The sequence below is a fragment of the Erinaceus europaeus genome, chromosome 14, assembly GCF_950295315.1.
Source record: "Erinaceus europaeus chromosome 14, mEriEur2.1, whole genome shotgun sequence".
Lineage (NCBI taxonomy): Eukaryota > Metazoa > Chordata > Mammalia > Eulipotyphla > Erinaceidae > Erinaceus > Erinaceus europaeus.
In genome coordinates, this window is record NC_080175.1 from 12,686,987 (window position 1) to 12,709,017 (window position 22,031).

Sequence of the window (22,031 nt, forward strand, 5' to 3'; positions counted from 1 at the left end):
CAATGTGTTTTGAGAAATATATACACTCTCATGTAATCAAGTCTAATCAAAATTCAGGATATTTCTGCACCAGGGAAAGATCTGAGTCCCTTCCCAGTCATTTCCCAACTCCCACAGAAAATTCACTTCTCAAGTCTATTTTGGTATCTTTGTTTAGTCTATTCTTGGGCGTACTGTATGTTGTGTCCATTTAGTTTCATATATATATATATATATATATATATATATATATATACATATGTATATATATTATTATTTTTTTAAGTGGTGCTGGGGAATGAATCCAGGACCTGGCACATATGTTTCTCCACCGAGCCACTCTGGCTCAATTCTGTTGTATATTTTTATGAACAAGGGAGAGAAAGTGGGAAAGACAGTGGAGTATCTGTCCTTGGTATTTCCCTTGATTGAACTCAAGGCCTCACACCTAGAAGGCATGTGCTCTACCTAGTGAATCACCTTCCCAGCCCTATGCATGTTATTATATATATTTTTTAATTGCCACCAGGGTTATTGCTGGGCCTGGGTGCCTGCATGATGAATCCACCACTCCTGGTCACCATTTTTGTTTCTTTTCACTTTTTCTTTTATTTGATAAAATGGAGAGAAATTGAGAAGGGAATACAGAGGTAGGGAGACACCAGCAGTACTGAGTCATCTCTCTTTTTAAACAAATATTATTTATTTACTTATTACTGTTTAGAGATAGAAATTGAGAGGGGAGAGGGAGATAGAGAGGGAAAAAGACAGACACCTGCAGCGCTGCCACCACTTGTGAAGCTTTCCCTCTGCAAGTGGGGACCAGGGGCTTGAACCTGCATCCTTGTGCACTGTAACGTATATGCTTAACCAGGTGCATCACCGCCTGGCCCCCTGCTTCATCTCTCATGAAACTTCCCCCGAGGTGGGACCAGAGACTTGAACCCAGATCCTTGTGCATAGTACTGTATACACTCAGCCAGGTGTGCCACTGACTGGTCCCCTACGTATGTTTTTGAGAGCCATTCGTGTTGTCTATATTGACAATTCATTATTTTTTATTACTGAGTACTAACCCATTATATGATTACACCAGAAGTTTTTTCTTTAATGTCACTTTTCTATAAAAAATTTTTCTAAAAAAAAATTTTTTTTCTAAAAAAACTTTTTCTAAAAAAAATTTTTTTAAAAAATACTATTTATTTACTTTGGCTAGAGAAAGAAATTTAGAGGGTGTCACATTCTAAAGGAAAAAAAGACTATTTTATGAGTTGGGTGATCGTTCAACTGGAAGAGCATGCCCCTACTATGAGCAAGGCCCCAGGTTTAAGCCCCAGCAGCACACAGGAACTTCACAGATGATGGGGCAGTGCTTGTGGGAATCAGAAGTGGGCTCAATTATAAACTGGAGGACTTGGACACCTAAGGTCCCAAGTTCCATCACTGCATATGCTGGAGTGTGCTCTGGACTCTCGGAAAATGAAAAATAACTCTTAAAGAAAACCTTAGAACAGAGGAGCGACTGGGGAAATAGTTCAGTCCAGTAGAGCACCAACTGGCATGCTAGAAGCCCCTAAGACTGCAAGTTCAATCTCTGGCATCAGTTTATACCAAAGCCGAGCACTTCTCCAGTCTCTCTCTCCATATGTATGTCTTCTCTTAGTCTCTCATAATAAATAATTCTTAAAGAATATTTTAAGAGAGTAAAAGTATTCACACCCACAAATATGTCAACTATAAAAGTATTACTAAAACTAGCAAAAACCGAAAGTAAAAAAAAGACAATAGACCATGAAAATATTTACTGCATAAATAGCTTATACAGATACTGAAGCAAGAGTTATTTATATAAATAGACAGATTAGACATAAAAGTCATGCAAAAACAAATCAGAGCGATCTGAACTCTTATGCGTAGCAAACTAGCCATGACAACACAAGCCATTCTAACCTGAAACTGCACACACCTTTACTGAACAGATGCACTCAAGTGTTGACACCACAAGACATTAGGAGTCTTCAGGAAAGCAATAAGGCAAATGCATTAAGAATGATAGAATTGTTTGCATTATTCAACTTGATGACCCTGAATTTATCCTGACTTAAAAAAAAAAAGTGACTGAAGTAGTCAGCAATAGGAAAATGGATTAAACTCTATGTGTAGAAGTATGAAGTTATTATTACCAAGACTAACACCCATAGAGCCAGTATATAAAATTGGAAAAATCAATTGTAAAGTATAATTGGCACCTCATTGGTCCACTTCATGTCAACAGATAAAGAGAACACAGTAGTACAAAAATGAATGATTCACTACATCAGGATGGTAAGGATTGTGGGTGATTTATTTTTTTTCCCAGTTGGCACTATTTGCTTCAATGGTTTCAATATAAAAGATAGGTTATTAATTAAAATATATCTTGTCTTAATAATCTCTGTTCTTCTTCAACTTACATAGGACAATTTTTAAATTGACAAAATAGAGCAGAAATGCCTTGTTTTCTAAACTGTAAGTACTCCTCTCTTTGGGCCTTAACTGGCAATGCATGAATACTCACTATAATTTTGGCCATCCTGAGGGAAACAGTTACTTCTACATTTTCTTGACACTGCAGAGCACTTGACATAAGTAAGTAAAACTACAAACTTTCAACAATCAACTTAGTGTGTTTGATATTTTAATGTAACATCAAACTATTTTTCTTACTGTGTCATCACAAAAACTAGTTTTAACACTTTCTCCTAAAAATGTTGTCAATATGTAGAAAATTCTCTATTGAGAATAGCTTTTTTTAGAAATTACCTTTATTTACTTATTGGATAAAGACAGCCAGAAACTGACAGGGGAGGGGAAAATTAAAAAAAAACAAAACTGAGAGAAGGAGAGAGACAGACACCTGCAACACTGCTTTGCCACTTGTAAAGCTTTCTCTCTGCATGTGGGAGTTGGGGGCTTGAACCCAGGTCCTTGTGCATTGTAACATGAGCACTCAACCAGGTGCGCCACCACCCGGCCCCTTTAAGAATAGCTTTTTATGCTGTCTAATCACCAATAAAATATTGTTTATATTCTTTAATATTTTTTAAATGTAAAGGCTATGATCTTTAATGTAAATTATCTGTAAAAATCTAAAAATTTCTTATTTTATGAAATGTTTAACAAATCCACCTTTTGAAACTTTTTTCTCCCTAGTAAATGAAATATAATTCAACATTTCTACAGACTGGCTGTATAATATTTTTCTTTCCCAAAACAAAAATACATAGCCCTTACTACAAATGAAAGTTAGTCTTGGGCATTGTCAAATATATTTCCAAACTTATGGCAAAAGGGGGAAAGAGAAGTTTCAGTAGAGTATTTGAACACAAATATTTGAAAAAAAACTTTTAATATGTTTAGAACAGAGAGATGAACTAGAAATGTGGAGCTGCTATCTCTACATCTATAAATATCATCTGAAAAGCAATAAACAAAGAAACAAAAAACATGTCAGGAGGATTAATGCCCCATAAAAAGGTATGTAAGTACTAACAGAAAGAAATTTTAAATAAAAACACATTCTTTGATTTGATTTCTTTAAACTATGTGATTTTAGGGCCCAAGCAGTGGCACACCCAGTTAAGCATACATGTCACCATGCTCAAGGACCTGGGTTCAAGCCCCGACCACTGATGACAGGGACAAAGCTTCATAAGATGTAAGGCAGTGCTACAGATGTCTCTTTTTCTCTCTCCATCTCTAACCTCTCTCAAGTTATCTTTCCTATCAAATAAAAAGGAAAAAAAAAAAAAGGCCAACAGAAGCGATAGATGAGGGAGAGGGAAGAGAGGGAGAAACTAGGAAAAGATGTAATAGCTGCCAAAATGAAGTCCTAGGAACTGTCCTCTGCACTAATGGAAAAACAGCAGAGAATTTAGTTAAAGAATTCATCTTTGATTTACATCACATAAGTGGTAGCAGCAACAATTTAGCTCACTTGCAAGTATTTATTATAAAAGTTTATTCATTTTCAAAATGTAAATTAACAGTTATCACCAGATAAATACAGCCTTAGCAAAGAAATGTCACTAAAAAAAAAAAAACTGTCTCTAAAACATAAGAGAGCTGAATGATGGCTTTGCTAACATAGTTAAAGAATTTCTATACCATAGTTGTCAGAAAGTCAAAGTAACAAATCTACATTCATTTAGACACCAAGAAAGAAAAAAAAATGTAGCTTAGATTTCATTCTTTAATTAGAAAAATGTGTTCAATCTTTTTTTCCACAAGACTTGAAAAGAGATCGAAATCAGAAAGTTGATTTTCCTGAATCCAATCTAATAGCCTAATAAGATCACAGAAGACTATCCAGAAAGAAATGAGCAACTGTAAGGCTATTTATATAATATACAGCCAAGACATTGCACATTATAGAAACTGTAAACAATGGGCAAAAAAAAAAAAAAAAAAAAAGTCTTTTGCACACAGATTGCCACTCTGCATACAGAATTCAAATGTCAGCTGAAGACAATTCCAAGCTAAGTTTAAACTGTCTTAATGATGTCATTCTCTCCCTTGGTCTCATTGAAAGTTATATATTCACAGCTCAAAGCTTGCTCATTAGACTCTTTGGGTTTTGATTTCTTAAGTGCCAGTTCTGCTGGGAAAAGAGCGGAGCAGTGCTCCAGAGACTGTGCGATAGCATCGATTGTCCATTTGTCCTCCGGAAGGGCATGTTCTTCTAGCGTAAATGGCCCCTGCCTGGTTCGGGTCAGCTCTAGCACACTGGCGCAGGAAGAGAGCTCTGCAGTAACAAAAGGTGAAAAGAAAAAAAAAAAAATCCTGAAGTCAATGATTTGGTATTTCAAAATCAATACTCTTTTAAATTATTTTTCGTTTCTTTTTTATGGGGGGGATTAATGATATACAGTGGTTGGGACATGTGTAAAATGTCTCAGTTTGCTCCAAAACACTCTAAGCCCCCCCACCCCCCCAACACACACACACAGGTAGGTCTTCCTCCACCACCATGGAGCAGGATCATAACACTTCCTTCTCCACACCCCCCACCCCAGAGGTCTTCATTTTGGCGCAATACACCAAACCCAGTCCAAAGTCTACTTTGTTTCCCCTTCTGTTCTTATTTCTCAAGTCCTGTCTATGAGTGATACCATCCCATACTCATGCTCTTTCTGGCTTATCTCACATGATTCCTTTAAGCTCCATCCAAGATGAAGTGAAGGTGGATTCATCATTCTTTTTTTTTTTTTTAATATTTATTTATTTTCCCTTTTGTTGCCCTTGTTTATCGTTGTTGTGGCTATTATTGTTGTAGTTATTGATGTTGTTGTTGTTGGATAGGACAGAGAGAAATGGAGAGAGGAGGGGAAGACAGAGAGGGGGAGGGAAAGCTAGACACCTGCAGACCTGCTTCACCGCCTGTGAAGCGACTCCCCTGCAGGTGGGGAGCTGGGGGCTCAAACCGGGATCCTTATGCCGGTCCTTGCGCTTTGCAACACGTGTGCTTAACCCACTGCGCTACCGCCCAACTCCCAATTCATCATTCTTAATAGTTGAGTAGTATTCCACTGTGTATATAAACCACAATAATAATAATTATTTTTAACAAGTTATCAGGGTCTCCCACATGTATAGTACTACTTATCTGGATTCCAACTTTTTCATTATTCCAATTTTAGATAGAAAAGAAAAATAAGCAGGAGAAAAGAGGGGGTAGGCAGAAATGCCAGAGTTGTTATTTGGTTTCTTATGATGTTAGATCTTTTTAAAACATATTTATTTATTTATTTATTTATTTATTCCCTTTTGTTGCCTTTGTTGTTTTATTGTTGTAGTTGTTATTGTGGTTATTGATGTCGTTATTGGATAGGACAGAGAGAAATGGAGAGAGGGAGAGAGAGAGATAGACACCTGCAGACCTGCTTCACCGCTTGTGAAGTGACTCCTGCAGGTGGGGAGCCGGGGGCTCGAACCAGGATCCTTATGCTGATCCTTGTGCTTTGCGCCACCTGCTTTTAACCCACTGCACTACCGCTCAGCTCCCATGATGTTAGGTCTTGAACCCAGGATCGCTGTGCTTGGTGAGGTGGAGCTTGACCAGGTCTACCAGGTCTGCTATCTCTTGACACTTTTTTGTCCCTTTCTTTCTTTCTTTCTAAAGACAGAGATAGAAAAGAAAATTTGAAAAAAGAGCTTCCAGTAGGGAGAACTCTTAGAAGGCTAGAAGTGAACCTTCCCTATGGCCCTGCAATTCCTCTCCTGGGAATAAATCCTAAGGAACCAAACACACCCATGCAAAAAGATTTGTGTACACCTATGTTCATAGTGGCATAATTCGTCATAACCAAAACCTGGAAGCAACCCAGGTGTCCAACAACAGGTGAGTGGTTGAGAAAGATATATAATATTATTACTCAGCTATTAAAAATGGTGATTTCACTTTCTCCACCTCATCCTGGGTAGAGTTTGAAGGAATCATGTTAAGTGAGATAAGTCAGAAAGAGAAGGATGAATATGGGATGATCTCACTTATAGACAGAAGTTGAAAAATACTACCATGACATCAACTTGAATTTCCTGGGCAGAAAGCCTCACCAATGTGTCCTGGAACCCCACCTCCCCAGAGTCTGTACTACTCCACTGGGGAAGGGTAGAGACAGGCTGGGGTATGGATCAATCTGTCAACACCCATGTCCAGCAAAGAAGCAATCACAGAAGCCAGCTCTCCCACCTTCTGTACCCCATAAAGATCTTTGATCCATACTACCAGAGGGATAAAGAATAGGGAAGTGTAGTCTGGGAAGTGGCACAGCTGATAAAGTATTGGACTGTTAAGCATGAGCTCCTGAGTTCAATCCCTGGCAGCACATGTACCAGAGGAATGTCTGGGATTTTTCTCCTTTCTTTCTCATTAATAAATAAATAAAATCTTTTAAAAAAATAACAGGAAGCTTCTAATGGAGGGGATGGGAATTGTATGAATTGTACCCCTCTTATCCCACAACCTTGTTGATCATTACTGAATCACTAATAATAATAAAGAAGTTGAAAAATAAGAAAACACAAAGCAGAACTTGGACTGGATTTGGCGCATTGCAACCAGGTCCTGGAACATGATGGCAAAAAGAGGACCTAGAGGGGGTTGAATTATTATGTGGCAAACTGAGAAATGTTACACATGTACAAACTACTATGTTTTACTGTTGACTGTGAACCATTAATTCACCCCAACTGAAGAAAAATATTTTTGGGGAAAAAAAAAAAAAGAGCTTCCTACAGTGTGGTGGGCTGGACTCAAACCTGGGTCACAGTAGCCTCAGCATATCCAAGTAAGCTATTCTGCCATCCCTGCATGATTGTCCAAATGACTATCAAGAATAGATTCAATTCTTTAAAACCATCTCTAATAAAAATGTAACAATTCAGACAGGTGATGGTACACCTGGTTGAGCTCACATGTCACCTTGTGCAAGGACCCAGGTTCAGGACCCCAGTCCTCATCTCTAGGGGAGAAGCTTCATAAATGCTGAAGGTATCTCTCCTTCTCTCTCCCTATCTCCTCTTAATTTCTTTCGCTCGCTATCCTAAAATTGCAACAATTCAATGAGATGATTAAGCAACAAAATAATGTTTAATAACACCTTATAAAATGCTTTAAAGTTCACAAGGTATCTGCATTCCACTTTCCTTACTTAACCTATGAAGCAATCCAGCAAGCTAATCCTTACTCTTACTTTGCAGCTGAGATGGTCTGATCTGTCCAGCCCCCAAGTGTCAGACGTATATCAATGAAAATAACTTTCAGAAGGCTCCGTTTTTGTGATCTCTTCTGAGAGGTAAAGTATTATGTGCTTAAAATATGTTGGTCCTTAACATTCATTATTTCCCTCTCATTTTCTGTTCCTTTCTCTCTCTTCTTTTCCACAACAAGCATTTCCCCACAGCTGCTGATGTTGATAATTGTATGCCATAAATCTGCAATGCTTCTAAAGCCCAAAGCAACAAGAGTGAAATTCCTAAGACCAAAACTCAGAGATGCAAAAATCAGGAAATTCCTTCTTTCCATCAAAAAAGGCTACTCTCCTCAAAATGATAATTCATGGTTCATCTTTATTCTTACCTTTGCCAATGTCACTGACCAAGCTTCTGATATAAAAACCTCCTCCACATTCAACATCTGGAATGTTAACAGTGACATGGTAAATTGCTAACGTCCTATGAAATCCACTTTACATAGAAATGATGCCCCTAAACAAATGTAAAAATGCACTATGCAAACAATTGAGTGATAAAATATTTATGTGCTAAGACATAAATTATTCATCTAGTGGCATATGTGTTTGTGAGATTGAAAAGTCAGAGTGTGGAGAAAGCAAATAGCAGAAATTCATGAACACATTTTAAATTAACTGGCAAGTCACGCCATTTTAATATTTCAACCTTGTTCATTTAATAGGTTTTAAATAGTTACGAATCTCAGCTTTGCTATCATGAACTGTAATTTAAAAAAAAATATCTTGTCTTGTTCATTTAATAGGTTTTTAATGGTGAGACATCTCAGCTTTGTTATCATGAACTGTGTATTTTAAATATATTTTCAGATTTATTCACTCAAAAATGTGACAAATAAATACATAAGCCTTTTTTAGTGGCCTGGATTATGTCTCAGGGTAATGTACTACACAAAGCCCTCAGCAGATTTAAATCTACACTTGGAAATCATGAAATAACTGAAAAAAATCATGAAATAATTGTAAATTATACAATGTCCCAGGGCTGTATGCATATTTAAGTATCTTCAAAACACAGTGTAATATAAATTGACTGGATAAGCAGGCTTCTGCATTATTTTTATTCATCTATCTAGAATGAACTGCAACAACATTCCAGCTGTTTCCAGTCTTACCATAGGAATAAAGTCATTTGGGGAATTAGCCAGAACCCACCACCTGGGGATTTTAATTCATTTTTTTCCCATAAGCTCAAGATTGGGGTTGGGGGGCACTGCTGAGATTAAAAAAAAAAACACTACTATTCTTACACTATATTTGACTTTGGTGCAAAAACAGCACTTGGATTACTACAACCCCCCAATAAAGAAAATTAGATACTGGGGGCTGGGCAGTAGTGCAGCGGATTAAGCGCACATGGCGCAAAGCACAGGGACCGGCACAAGGATCCCCCAGTTCGAGCCCCGTGCTCCCCACAGGTGGTGAAGCAGGTCTGCAGGTGTCTTTCTCTCCACCTTTCTGTCTCCCCCTTCACTCAAGTTCCTCTCTGTCCTATCCAACAACGACAACAGCAATAACAACAACATGGGAATCAAGGGTAACAAAAATGGGAAAAAATATCCTCCAGGAGCAGTGGATTCATAGTGCAGGCAACAGAGCCTCAGTGATAACCCTGGAGGCAAAAACAAACAAACAAAAAGGAAAGAAAATTAAATACTTTGTAACTATAATGCAACTGGAAATGCTTTTGTTCCCCTTGCTCTGCTAGGTAATGTTTACTCTGCCAACCCAGCTGCTGAGTTCTCATGGAAAGGAAGGAGGCTCTTCTAGTATGTGTTTCCCATTATGTCAAACATTTTTTAATCAGGAAACTTGGGGAAAGGACTGATTTCTTTAATGAAACAGTACCCGCATTCTACAGGAATTTAATAAACATTAAATAGAATGCTAGTGGATAAAAGTAATAAAGTTTAAGGGAAAAAAGATTTGGGGAAACTGTTCTAAAAGGAATTCTTACTCCGTATGCACTGAGATTAAGAGTAGGATCAAGAGAAGCAGAGGATTTGGAAGCACTACAGATTTGCTTTCTTCTCAGCTCTTACGTACTGAACTTCCTACAAAACTTCCAACTGTAGAAACCTTTTACTTTTTGAATTTATACAAATATGGACTATAGACAAATTCAAACTGACAACCTGAATGAAAATTTACTTCTAAGAAATGACTTTTGCCTAACTTATTATTTATTTTCACAATCTTTATCCAATAAATTTATGGTGACAAAAAAAAAAAAAAAGAGAGAGGGGAAGAAAAAAAATTACATCACTTAGAATTTCTTGTTCAAAAATGAAAAATGCTTTCTTCTAAAAAGACAAATTAACAAATACTTCACTGTCAGTTGCTAGCCAACATGAGGAAGTAAGTATCTGTAAGATAATCAAATACTGAATATAAAAATCTGGAAACATATACTCCTTACCTACAGTCTCCATGTAGATATCCAAGGTAAGTTTTTCCAACTTAATAGTAAGACAACATAGTACAATAAATGGAAACCCCAGCCTGTTTTTGAAAAAGGGTGTAGCTAGTATACTAATATGCTCGCTGTGCTGTTTCTCAAAAGGTGTTAAAATCCTTAAGTTCTATTCAAAATCCTATCAAAACTATACGAAAGTAGTCAAATAAAAATAAGTAAGTAAAGATGCATATGAACAGAAATGATTTCGAATTTTCCCACCTTACCTAAAGTGAAAAATGGCGGCTGGAAATTCTGAAGGGAGAGACTGTAAACTGTGACTGGCCTGGCGGGCTTTGCTTCTACAGTCGCACCTCTCTTCATCAATGTTGAAAGTCTCTGTCCATCTTTCTTCAGTGCCGAATAGCTGGCAAGATAAGTGAGGTAGGAGGAAGAATGGAGAGAGAGAATAATTCCAGATTACATCATGGGGGTGGTGGTGACTAGACAGCCATTTAAATAAAAACCCCTGTTTAAAAATGAACTAGTGGGGCCAGGATGGTGGCGCACCTGGGTTCGAGCTCCTGGTCCCCACCTACAAGGTGAAAGCTTTGCGAGTGGTGAAGCAGGGCTGCAGGTGTCTCCCTGTCTCTCTCCCTTCCTACCACCCCCTTCCCTCTCAATTTCTGGCTGTCCCTATCCAATAAATAAGTAAAGATAAAAAAAAAAATAAAAAAATAAAATAAAAATGAACTAGTTTCTTTTCTATCTTTCTTTTCTTTTCTTTCTCCCCAGAGCACTGCTCAGCTCTAGCTTATGCTGGTCTACGAGGAATGACTGAGACTGCACAGTCTTTTTACACAATCACTATACATTTTTCCTAGCTCCTTGTTTTTCCTTTTATTTACTCCAAAATGGCGTCAGGGAGAGTTCCTCAATATCTTAGAGGTTAATATAGGTCAGTTTTGGCACTCACTGAGCAACAGTGTCAGTTTTATTCTGAACCAACTTCTTGCAGGGGGTCTCTTCATGGCTGCACTAATCCTCAGTTTGTGTTAAGGGCCGAAGCTCTCTGGTCACAATGACTTCAATTGTGTTTTCCTGAAACAGTTCTTATTACAGTGATACTCATTTTCTTATAACAACTTCCAAATGTTTCTAGTAAGCATATAATCTGTTTAGCAGGTCTTATTTTTTTGTGTGATAAAACTTGATTAAAAAAAAAAAGCGGGTGTATTGAACCAAAGTAAAAGACTTTGGGGTGGGGGGTGGGGGGTGGGGGGTGGGGGAGAGTACAGGTCCTGGAAAAGGATGACAGAGGACCTAGTGGGAGTTGTATTGTTGTGTGGAAAACTGAGAAATGTTATGCATGTATAAACTGCTGGATTTACTGGTGACTGTAAAACATTAATCCCCCAATAAAGAGGAAAATGTTTAAACACACACACACACACACACACACAACATCTTTGAAACTACTAGTTATTATTTAACAATAATGATCCAAAATAATGTTTATTCTCATTTTGTTGCCATTTAAAATTTTTTCATGATTTTTAATAAGCTATGGGAAGCTACTCTTTAAAGACTTATTTTTTAATTTATTTTATGGGACAAAGAGAGGCCAGAGCACATGCAGTAACTGGGGGGTTAAAACTAAGGGCTCAGGTATGCAAGTCCTGCACTCTACCCTCTGAACCATTTCTTCAGCCTAAAAATCTTTACATTTTGGACAAAACTGAGAAGCAACATTTCCTGGGTTGGAAAAAAAAGCTCACTTGGATAGTATGCTACTTTGTCAGGTACATGACCCAGGTTCAAGTCCACTCTCTACTATATTAAAGGAAACTTTGGTCTCTTTTACTCTCTCTCTGCCTCTCTGTCTCTCTGTCTCTATCAGGGGAAGACAGAGCAGGTATTAAGCAGAAAGAAGGTAGGGGGAGGAGGAGAGGAGAAGGAACATTTCCCACAGATTATTTTAGTGTTTTTTTTTTAAATAATAATTAGGGGGTCGGGCAGTGGCGCAGTGGGTTAAGCGCACATGGCGCAAAGCGCAGGGACCGGCGTAAGGATCCCGGTTCGAGACCCCGGCTCCCCACCTGCAGGGGAGTCGCTTCACAGGCGGTGAAGCAGGTCTGCAGGTGTCTTCTCTCCCTCTCTCTGTCTTCCCCTCCTCTCTCCATTTCTCTCTGTCCTATCCAACAACAAAACAACATCAACAATGGCAATAATAACTGCAACGAGGCTGCAACAACCAGGGCAACAAAAAGGGGGAAAAATGGCCTCCAGGAGCGGTGGATTCATGGTGCAGGCACCGAGCCCAGCAATAACCCTGGAGGAAAAAAAAATAATAGTAATTAAAAAATGTAAAATAAATATTAAACTAGAGGTCAAGCAGTGGCTCACCTGGTTAAGTGCACACATTACAGGGCACAGGACCTGGGTTCAAGCCCCTGGGCCCCACCTGCAGGGGGAAAGCTTCACAAGTGGTGAAGCAAGGCTGCAAGTATCCGTCTCTCTAGCTCTCCTGCCTCTCTCAATTTCTCTGTCTCTATCCAATAATAAATTGATTGATAATAGTAGATTCTGGTGTCAGAGCCAAGATGGCAACTTGGACACAACACCTGGTGTGAGCTCCAGGAACAAGCAGCTTTCAACCTGGGACTCTCAGGAGAGAGAAGGATTTCTGACCATCGGTGGTAAGGGAGAGAGCAAAGGGTAGTCAGGGTAACACCAAAAAAGAGTCCTATAACTCACTCCTGGGCTGGCAAACAGAGGCCAAAAGGATAAAGGAAAGGAGGATCTTTGGCTTGGCTATTTCTGAATTCACCCTGACCCCTCACCCCAAAACCAACCCCCACAGGCTGGCCAGCTGCTCCTAGCAGGCTTTCTGTGGAAATACTTTCTTTACCAAGATTTGTAGCCCAGAAGGGGTGGGGTGTCATTATAAGCCTTTTTTCTTCTTCTTTTTGATAATACTAAATTCTAAAAGACTTATCAGTAACTTATAATAACACATCTTATAGGCAGTCGTTTTAAAACAGTGAACCAATCTGCTGAAATGGTAATGTGTACAAAAAGTTGGTTAAGTGGTAAAGTAATATACTTGTCCTTTTAATAAACTTTCTTCTGTGTTTCATTTATTGCAAAGAATTGTGAAGCAAAAGATTCTGAATTAAAAGGCATGGTCCTAATACCTGACATGCTATGACAACTGGACTCAATTATAATTCTGACACCTGTAGCAGACTAGACTGGTCTCTTCACATCTATTCTGAGGAAGGTGTTCTGAGGAAAGTGACATCTCTGGGCTCCAGAACTCTCTGGTATCTCTAAGTGGAGAAGGGGAGAGAGAGAGAGAGAGAGAGAGAGAGAGATTGGAAATGTGCAAGTGTCGCACTGTGTCCGGGGACAGATGGGGGCCACATTCCATTATCTCTTCCAGAGTCAAGGTCTGCATCCTGACTAAATCAGACTCTCCTTTAAGTAAAGAAGTCACTTCCTGCCTCTGATGTAAAACTCACCTCACCATATAGTAACAGGAAGGTCCCGTTTTCCCATTAAAGTCACTTGAAAATAAAGTTAAGCGTGAGTTTAAATTCACTAATCAAAAACTTACAGAGGAGGTACTTGCATTATGTTCCCAGTAAATTTCTGCAGGATGCTTTCAATATCTTCTTGTGTTATTTTATCTGCCAAAGTGAACAACAAAGTGACACTGAAACAACCACAGAACAGCTGCTGTTTCCACAGCTACAGCAACTCCTAACATGCATTTCAGAAAACTCCCAACAGAATCTATACTGTAATGTATGTTTAAGAGGTCAGGTTTTAACTTGTTGAAACGGATAAAAATGCACAAAGGAGAGGCCAGTGAAATAACTGAATTAGCAGCGCACTGCTTTGCCATGTGTGACCTAGGTTTGAACCTGGCCACCACCGCATTGAAGGAAGCTTTGTTGCTGTGTGGTCTCTTTCACTCTTTCTCTCTGCCTTTCAGTGTCTGTGTGTGTGTGTGTGTGTGTGTGTGTGTGTGTGTGTGTGTGTGTATGAGAGAGAGAGAATAAAATAAATAAATACATTAAAGAGATAATGTAAGGCCAGATTCCTGTATTCCAATGTTTTCTCCAGTAAAAATGATACTATCTTCTTATATTTAGTCGGTTCTTCCTATGGCATTTAGAAAACCTGAGAAAAATATTGCACTTGTCATAGAAATACTTCTGCAAAAGTGATAGAAAGACAGACAGACACACACACACACACACACAGAGAGAGAGAGAGAGAGAGAGAGAGAGAGAGGGAGAGGGAGAGGGAGAGAGAGAGAGAGAGAATGAATCAGTAAGTAAAGGGGGAAAATTCCCCATAAGTTCTCTAATTTCTCCAGGCAAGTACTAAAAATAACAAGGCAATACTGAAGATTTTTTAAACGTTAGCCATCCATAGTCTAAAATTTATATGGTAGACTTCAAAACTGTTCTGTGGTATACTATACATTTTTATCTTATTTGTATTTTTATTTTTCTTGCCACCAGAGTTATTGTTGGAGCTCGGTGCCTGCACTAGGAATCCACCACTTCCAGATGCCACTCCCCCCCCCCCTTCTTTCTATTTTTATTCAACAGAACAAAGAAATTGAGAGTGGAGGGGAAATAGAAAGGGGGAGAGAAAGACAGACAGCTGAAGACCTTGTGAAGCATACCCTCTGCAAGTGGGGAGTGGAGGTTCCCTGTATACTACTCATTTCATACGTTCACACTCAGTTTTGTCCCCAAGTAAAGTTAGATTTCTATGTCTCCTTCCCTCCCTTCTCTGTCCTTGGAATGTCTCTGTTCTTTTAAATGAACATGTTCAAAGTTGACTTTTGTCTCACTAGCAAATTGATATATAAAAAGGGGGGGGGGATATTACAGGGTTCAAGATAGTTCACCCAGTAGAGTGCCCCAGACTTCTATGTAGAAGGCCCTGAGTTTGAGCCTTTGGACTATGTGGGAGCATCACAAATAGCACCAGGAGAGCTCCATTGGCGATGGAACAATGCAGTGAAGTCTCTCTTCTATCTTTCAGAAACAAAAAGGAAAGAGAAGGAGGGGAGAGAGGAGGGGAGCTGAGAGGCTAGTCATCAGTATGAGAGAGCCTCTACTCACTTCTTGTTGCCACATTTTAAAGTATTAAAAACAAATAATGTCTTAAGCAGTAAACATTGAAGCATGATTATGAAACATTTTTAAATGATTTTAGAAAGAATTTTAAAGACAGGGGCCGGGTGGTCGTGCACCTGGTTGAGCGTACACGTTACAGTGCGCAAGAACCCAGGTTCAAGTCCCCGTCCCCACCTGCAGGGGAATAGCTTCACGAGTGGTGAAGCAGGACTGCAGTGTCTTTCTGTCTCTCTCCTTCTCTATCATCCCCTTCCCTCTTGACTTCTGGCTGTGTCTATCCAATAAGTAAATAAAGATTTAAAAAAAAGATAAAAGAAAAAAAAATAAAGACATAAAAAAGCTTTCAAAGAATCATTCACTTAAATCAGATTTTCATGCTTTGATAGACTTTAAAATAACTCAGTATTAACATAAGTTCCATAATGTTAACTTTTCCAAAGCTCCACTGAAGACAATGACATACTCAAATTCAATATTAGGAATTTTCATATTTATAGATGACTGTACAAATATTTTGTGTTCAATAATGTATTGCAGAAACATTCTGGGACTTGCTTAGGTCAATGTCAATGGAATGTTTAATTTTGATATATACATTTTAAATTTGATTTTGTTTGAGCAATACTAAATTCAAACTTATCAGCAAGCTTGGGATTACTCTTCTAACACTAGAAAAAAAACCTAAAAAGCAAAATGGAATACTGTGTCCATATTTCAATATCAACATAGCAGGACAGTCTTTACTGCAATGTGACTGATCCTTACAAGCTTAATGGGGGGAGGGGAGGAATCTAGACTCTTCCTGACTCATAGAGAAAAGGGCCATTGAACTCAAAAGAATTTCTCCAACAACTAAAAGCTCCAAAAAAGCAGATCTCAGATGACTATTCTGTTTATCAGTTTTCAAACATATCTCATGAACCAGATGAGTGCATTCCATCAAGATTTTTATTCCACTGTAACATTAAAATATAATTACTGGTGGTACCGTATTTAAAACTTTCAAAGCTAGATAGTTAATGCCACCAGTATGCTGGCCATTGTTGAAGAAATGCCTCTGTTGACAAACCTGTAATGGTTCATAACATAGCCACACATTTTAAAATTAACACCAAACAGCTTTCTGCTTCCGCTAAGCTGGTCTCTTTACTGACATTGCAGCAAATGTGTGTTCCTTTGTCCTGCTTCGGTGGTTCTTTTTCTGACATTCTCTCACAAAAGATGACAGAATGTGCTCTTTCTCATTCTATTTCTGCATGCTATCTCTTTCTGTGACTGAACATCTTAGTCATTTATGATGTGTGCTATTCAATCTGAAATAAATCATATATAATTTCTATTACATACTCTATGTATAATGCAGGTATTATCTTGTCAATGAAATCTAAACTCCTTAAAGGCAAACACAGCTTAAATACATGTATATATAGATTCATATATATGTACAAAGATACATGTTTTAGCTATTAAAAATATATGTATATATCATGTACACAATTGTGATGATGCTGATATTCTTACTGAATTCAACTTGCTGAAGAATAATTGAATCTCAAGGTCAGCTGGGCACTTTAAAGCCACACAGGCCGATCATTCACCTGACGTTTGAATCATCAGACAGAAAGGCTATGCAGCAAGTTATTTTACAATAAAAACAATATATGCTGTTCTAGTATAGAAGGGACCACCTGTCTATGGCCATACCACCCTGAATTCACACTGTTCTCATCTGCTCTTGGGCCTGGTTAGTTCTTGGATGGAAGAAGAGAATACAGTACATCGTCACTGTCCGTGAATATCTAGTGAGGCTGACTCGCTGACTTGTATCTCAAACTTGATATCAGTACCACCCAAACAGTTGTAGTTACCTTGTCATATAAAAATACTTTACCTACATAGGATATAAAAATAAATGGATAAAAAAAATCTATAAGCCAAATGTAGTTGATACAAGTCCACAGAAGCACATTTGTTAAAGGAAGATGAATATTATACAAGTACCACAGGGTTTGGGTATTTTTGTTCTTGTTGTTCAGCAAATATATCATTAGCATTAATATAACATTAATGTGATAGTATTCATTTTAAATTAGTTCTGAAAGTCACTCTCATAAAAAATAATATAAAAAGGTCACTGACACATTATTACTTGCTTAAAATGTATTGACTCAGTAAAACTACAACAGAAAAGTTGGTACTTAAGTGAAATATGTATGGACTTAAAAAAATAGATAAATATGTACCACAAACTCACCACCAGCAGCTCGCTCAATGGTGAGAAACTGAAAGGTTTCCCTTTTAGACCAGAAATGACAAGGCTGTCCACATCACCATCACTATTCAACACAGTCTGTCTTAGAATACCTAGCCATGGTAATTAGGCAAGACAAGGAAATAAAAGGAACTTGAATTGGAAGAGAAGTACAAGTATTACTAAATATAGATATGGCAGTATACACAGAAAGTCCAAAAATTTCTGGTAGAAAACTCTTGGAATTTATTCCATAGTATAGCAAGGTGGCAGGCTACAAAATCAATTTATAAAAACCAGGAGCAAACCTTTTTTCTTTTCTTTTCTTTTTTTGCATATAGTGAACAAGAAGAAGAAATCCAGAAATCAATCCCACTTATAATAGGAACCAAAAGAATTAGATATCAGGGAATAACATGTAGGTAAAAGAACTGTGTGATGAAAACTATATGAGTCCCTACTAAAGAAAACAGGAGGCACAAAGAAATGGAAAGATATTCTGTGCTAGTGGAATGGAAGAATCAGCATTGTTAACATGACCATTCTACCCAGAGCAATATATAGACTCAGTGCAATCCTTACCTAAGTCCTATTCAATCTCTTTAAAGGAATAGAACAAATGTTACAGAAGTTTACCTGGAACCAAAAAACAAGCAGACTTGCAAAAGAACTGCTGAGCAAGAAAAAAAAAAAAAGAACAAGAATGGAGGCACAGATTTTCAGGCATGAAAATCTTTTGGATAACCATTATTCTATCTCCAGAACCCAATTTCTAATTGGGTTTTGAGAATTTTCCATTCCCCCATCCTCACCAGCATTAGCTGTTTCTGTTATTTTTTAAAGTATGACTCTCACAGGTGTGAGGTGGTATCTCATTGTTGTCTTGAATGACTTTGATGACTTTTTTCACATCTCTTCACCATCTGAGTATCTTCTTTGGTAAACACTCGGTAAGTCTCCTCTCACCATTTTAAAAATCCTATTAGTGATTTAATATTGATTTACAAAGCTACATGTCAACAGGGGTATAATTCCAGACCGATCCCAGCACCAGAGCTCTGAATCCCCAGTTCTTCCTTCTCAAGCCACAGCAGTTCTCCCAAGGTTGCAGACACGGGTTAACCGTCATCTCTACAACTATCTGTCTACATTTGTATATAATTGCCCCCTTTTTCTTCCAGGTCCTATCCTCTCTTCCCCTCCAAGCCACACATAGCCCTATTACAACATCTAAATGTCCCTCCCTTTTTCCTCTTCTCTCTGGGTCCTGATGGAGCTGGAGTTCAGAGTCCTCTTATCCTCTTCCTCCTATCACTTCTCCTTCACTGCGAATATGGCTCAAAATTAATTTGAGGGTGCAGAAAGTGGGAGTTCTGGCTTCTGTAATTGCTTCTTTGCTAGACATGGGTGTTGGCAGGTCTAGCCATACCCCCAGCCTGTTTCTATTTTTCTCTACTGGGTTAGAGCTCTGGAGAGGTGAGTTTTTGGACACACTGGTGAGGTCATCTGCCCAGGGAAATCAGAATGGAATCATGGTATCATCTGCAACTCGATGTCTGGAAGGTAGCAGGACATAAATTGAGACAAAATGAATAATGAACAGGAACCAAAAAGTAGGAACAGAGCAAATGAGATTAGGAATCATAAGGTGGAGGAAAGCTAGGGGGGCCATTTTAAGCATGTTTCTAGGGGCACACGACTATGGTAGTTTTTGCTTGAGTTTGACAGGATGAAGTTGGATAAAACTATTATCTGAGAAAATGATGTCAGAATCAAGAAAAGGCTAGAAAGTTGGATTAGGGCAGAGACTAGCTCCCATTCTTGAATAAAACTTGTGGATAGGGAGTTGGGGTAGCACAGCGGGTTAAGAGCACGTGGAGCAAAGCGCAAGGACCGGCTTAAGGATCCCGGTTCCAGCCCACAGGTTCAATCTCCAGTCACCACAAGCCAGAGCTAAGCACTGCTCTGTTCTTTCTGTCTTTTTCTCATTCTATTTCTCTCATTAAAATAAATGAATATATATTTTTAAACATTGAAATGGACCTACCATATGATCCAGTCATTAGTCTTCTAGGTATCTCTCTACTAGGTATCTCTCTAAAGAACAAAAAAGTGCATCTCCAAAGAGATCTATGCACACCTACACTAACAGCAGCACTATTTGTAATAGCCAAAATGTAGAAACAGCGTAAATGCCCAATGACAGATGCGTGGTTAACAAAGTTGTGGTAGGGGGCTGGGCAGTAGTGTACTGGGTTAAGCACACAAAGTACAAAGCACAAGGACCCGCGGAGGGATCCTGGTTCTACCCCTTGACTCCCCACCGCTGGACGTTGCTTCCCAAGTGGTGAAGCAGGTGTCTTTCTCTCTCCCTCTCTATCTTCCTCTCCTCTCTCAAATTATCTCTATCCTATCAAAAAAATAACTAAATAAAAAATTAAAAAGCACAGGAGTAGTGGACCAAGCCCCAGCAATAATCCTGGAGGAAAAAAAAAAGCAAGTAAGCTGTGGTATATATATTCAAATACTGTAAGAAATGTTGAAATCTCCACATCTTAGATGAAATGTGAAGGAATTATGTTAAGTGGGATAAGCTAGAAGGGGGAGAATACAAGATGACATCACTCATAGGTAGAACTTAAAAAACAATGAAAGGGAAAATACAGAACTAAACTTCGAAAGAGTGAATAAAATCGACAAAACTTTAGCCAGACTCACAAAACAAAAAAGGGAGAAGAACCAAATAAATCTATAAAGCCAACATCACTTTGATACCAAAACAGACAGGGACACAACCAAAAAAGAAAACTACAGACCATTATCTCTGATGAACATAGATGCTAAAATATTGAACAAAATTCTAGCCAACCAAATACAGCAGTATAGTAAAAAGATTGTTCATCATGACCAAGTGGGATTTATCCCAGGCAGGCAAGGTTGGTTTAATATACATAAATCAATCAACGTGACCCACCACATCAATAAAAGCAAGACCCAAAACCACACGGTCATATCAATAAATGCAGAGAAAGCCTTTGACAAAATACAACATCTCTTTAAGATCAAAACACTACAGAAAATGGGAATAGATGGAAAATTCCTGAAGATAGTGGAGTCTATATATAGCAAACCTACAGCCAACATCATACTCAATGGTGAAAAACTGGAAGCATTTCCACTCAGATCAGGTAGTAGACAGAGCTGCCCACTATCACCATTACTATTCAACATAGTGTTGGAAGTTCTTGCCATAGCAATCAGGCAGGAGCAAAGAATTAAAGACATACAGATTGGAAGAGAAGAAGTCAAACTCTCCCTATTTGCAGAAGACATGACAGTATACATAGAAAACCTAAGGAATCCAGCAAGAAGCTTTTGGAAACCATCAGGCAATACAGTAAGGCGTCAGGCTACAAAATTAAGATTCAAAAGTCAGTGGCATTCCTCTATGCAAACACTAAGTTAGAAGACACTGAAATTCAGAAATCAATTCCTTTTACTATCGCAACAAAAACAATAAAATATTTAGGAATAAACCTAACCAAAGAAGTTAAAAACTTGTATACTGAAAATTATGAGTCACTACTCAAAGAAACTGAAAAAGACACAAAGAAGAGGAAAGATATTCCATGTTCATGGGTTGGAAAAAATTAACATCATCAAAATGAATATACTACCCAGAGCCATATACAAATTTAATGCTATCCCCATCAAGATCCCAACCACATTTTTTTGGAGAATAGAACAAATGCTACAACTGTTATCTAGAACCAGAAAAGACCTAGAATTGCCAAAACCATCTTGAGTAGAACAGAACTGGAGGCATCACACTCCCAGATGTCAAATTGTATTATAGGGCCATCGTCATCAAAACTGCTTGGTTATATTTGACAAATAATGCAAATGATGTCAAAGGACATAAAATATGGTGAGAATGTGTATGATACAGCAAATCCTAACAAAGGGATTTTTTTCAAAGTTAACCCAACTGCCAAACAATGTGATTGTTGCAATAACTATCTATTGTCTTCTTAAACCCTAAGACAACAGGAATCTCCCGCTTCCTCTATAAACCCTATGTTTCTCCCAATCCTAGAACCTCTGGGGTGGGGCTCATGTCCCTGCATGCTTCTCTCAAGTCAGGCCAAATGATATTGCATCCACCGATACCAGCCTAATCAATGCAACGAGTACCATCTCAGCATGCTTCACCTCAAACTGTGTACAGAGACGTCAGGCATGGATTGCTAACCCTTCACCCTCATCACTTGGGTGAGACCTTTCCTTGCATGGTATTCTCTAATTCCATTCCAGGAAGTTCACTTCCTAACAAAGTCCCCAAACCTAGACACAGGCCAGGCCCCAGAAGATAGAGCTTATGTTCATATGTATCCATAAATTAGGGCAAAATATATACCTGAAAGCAAAAGTACACAATAGTCTGTAGTGAGTCA

The 22,031-nt window shown here is 38.4% G+C and overlaps 1 protein-coding gene across 2 annotated transcripts in view; it reads right to left on the bottom strand.

The window, feature by feature from the left end:
• Positions 1 to 3,962: 3,962 nt before the first annotated feature.
• Positions 3,963 to 22,031, bottom strand: part of TRUB1 (TruB pseudouridine synthase family member 1) — a 52,407-nt gene continuing 34,338 nt past the window's right edge. The window contains exons 5-8 of one of the 2 annotated variants that reach the window (XM_007519969.3): positions 13,784 to 13,856; positions 10,452 to 10,591; positions 8,099 to 8,155; positions 3,963 to 4,762 (exon numbers count right to left, since the gene is read on the bottom strand). In XM_007519969.3, the coding sequence (XP_007520031.2) occupies positions 4,503 to 4,762; positions 8,099 to 8,155; positions 10,452 to 10,591; positions 13,784 to 13,856 (530 nt within the window). In that variant the 3' untranslated portion in view covers positions 3,963 to 4,502. The remainder of the gene's footprint in view (positions 4,763 to 8,098; positions 8,156 to 10,451; positions 10,592 to 13,783; positions 13,857 to 22,031) is intronic. The other variant, XM_060171223.1, reaches the window with a different exon arrangement.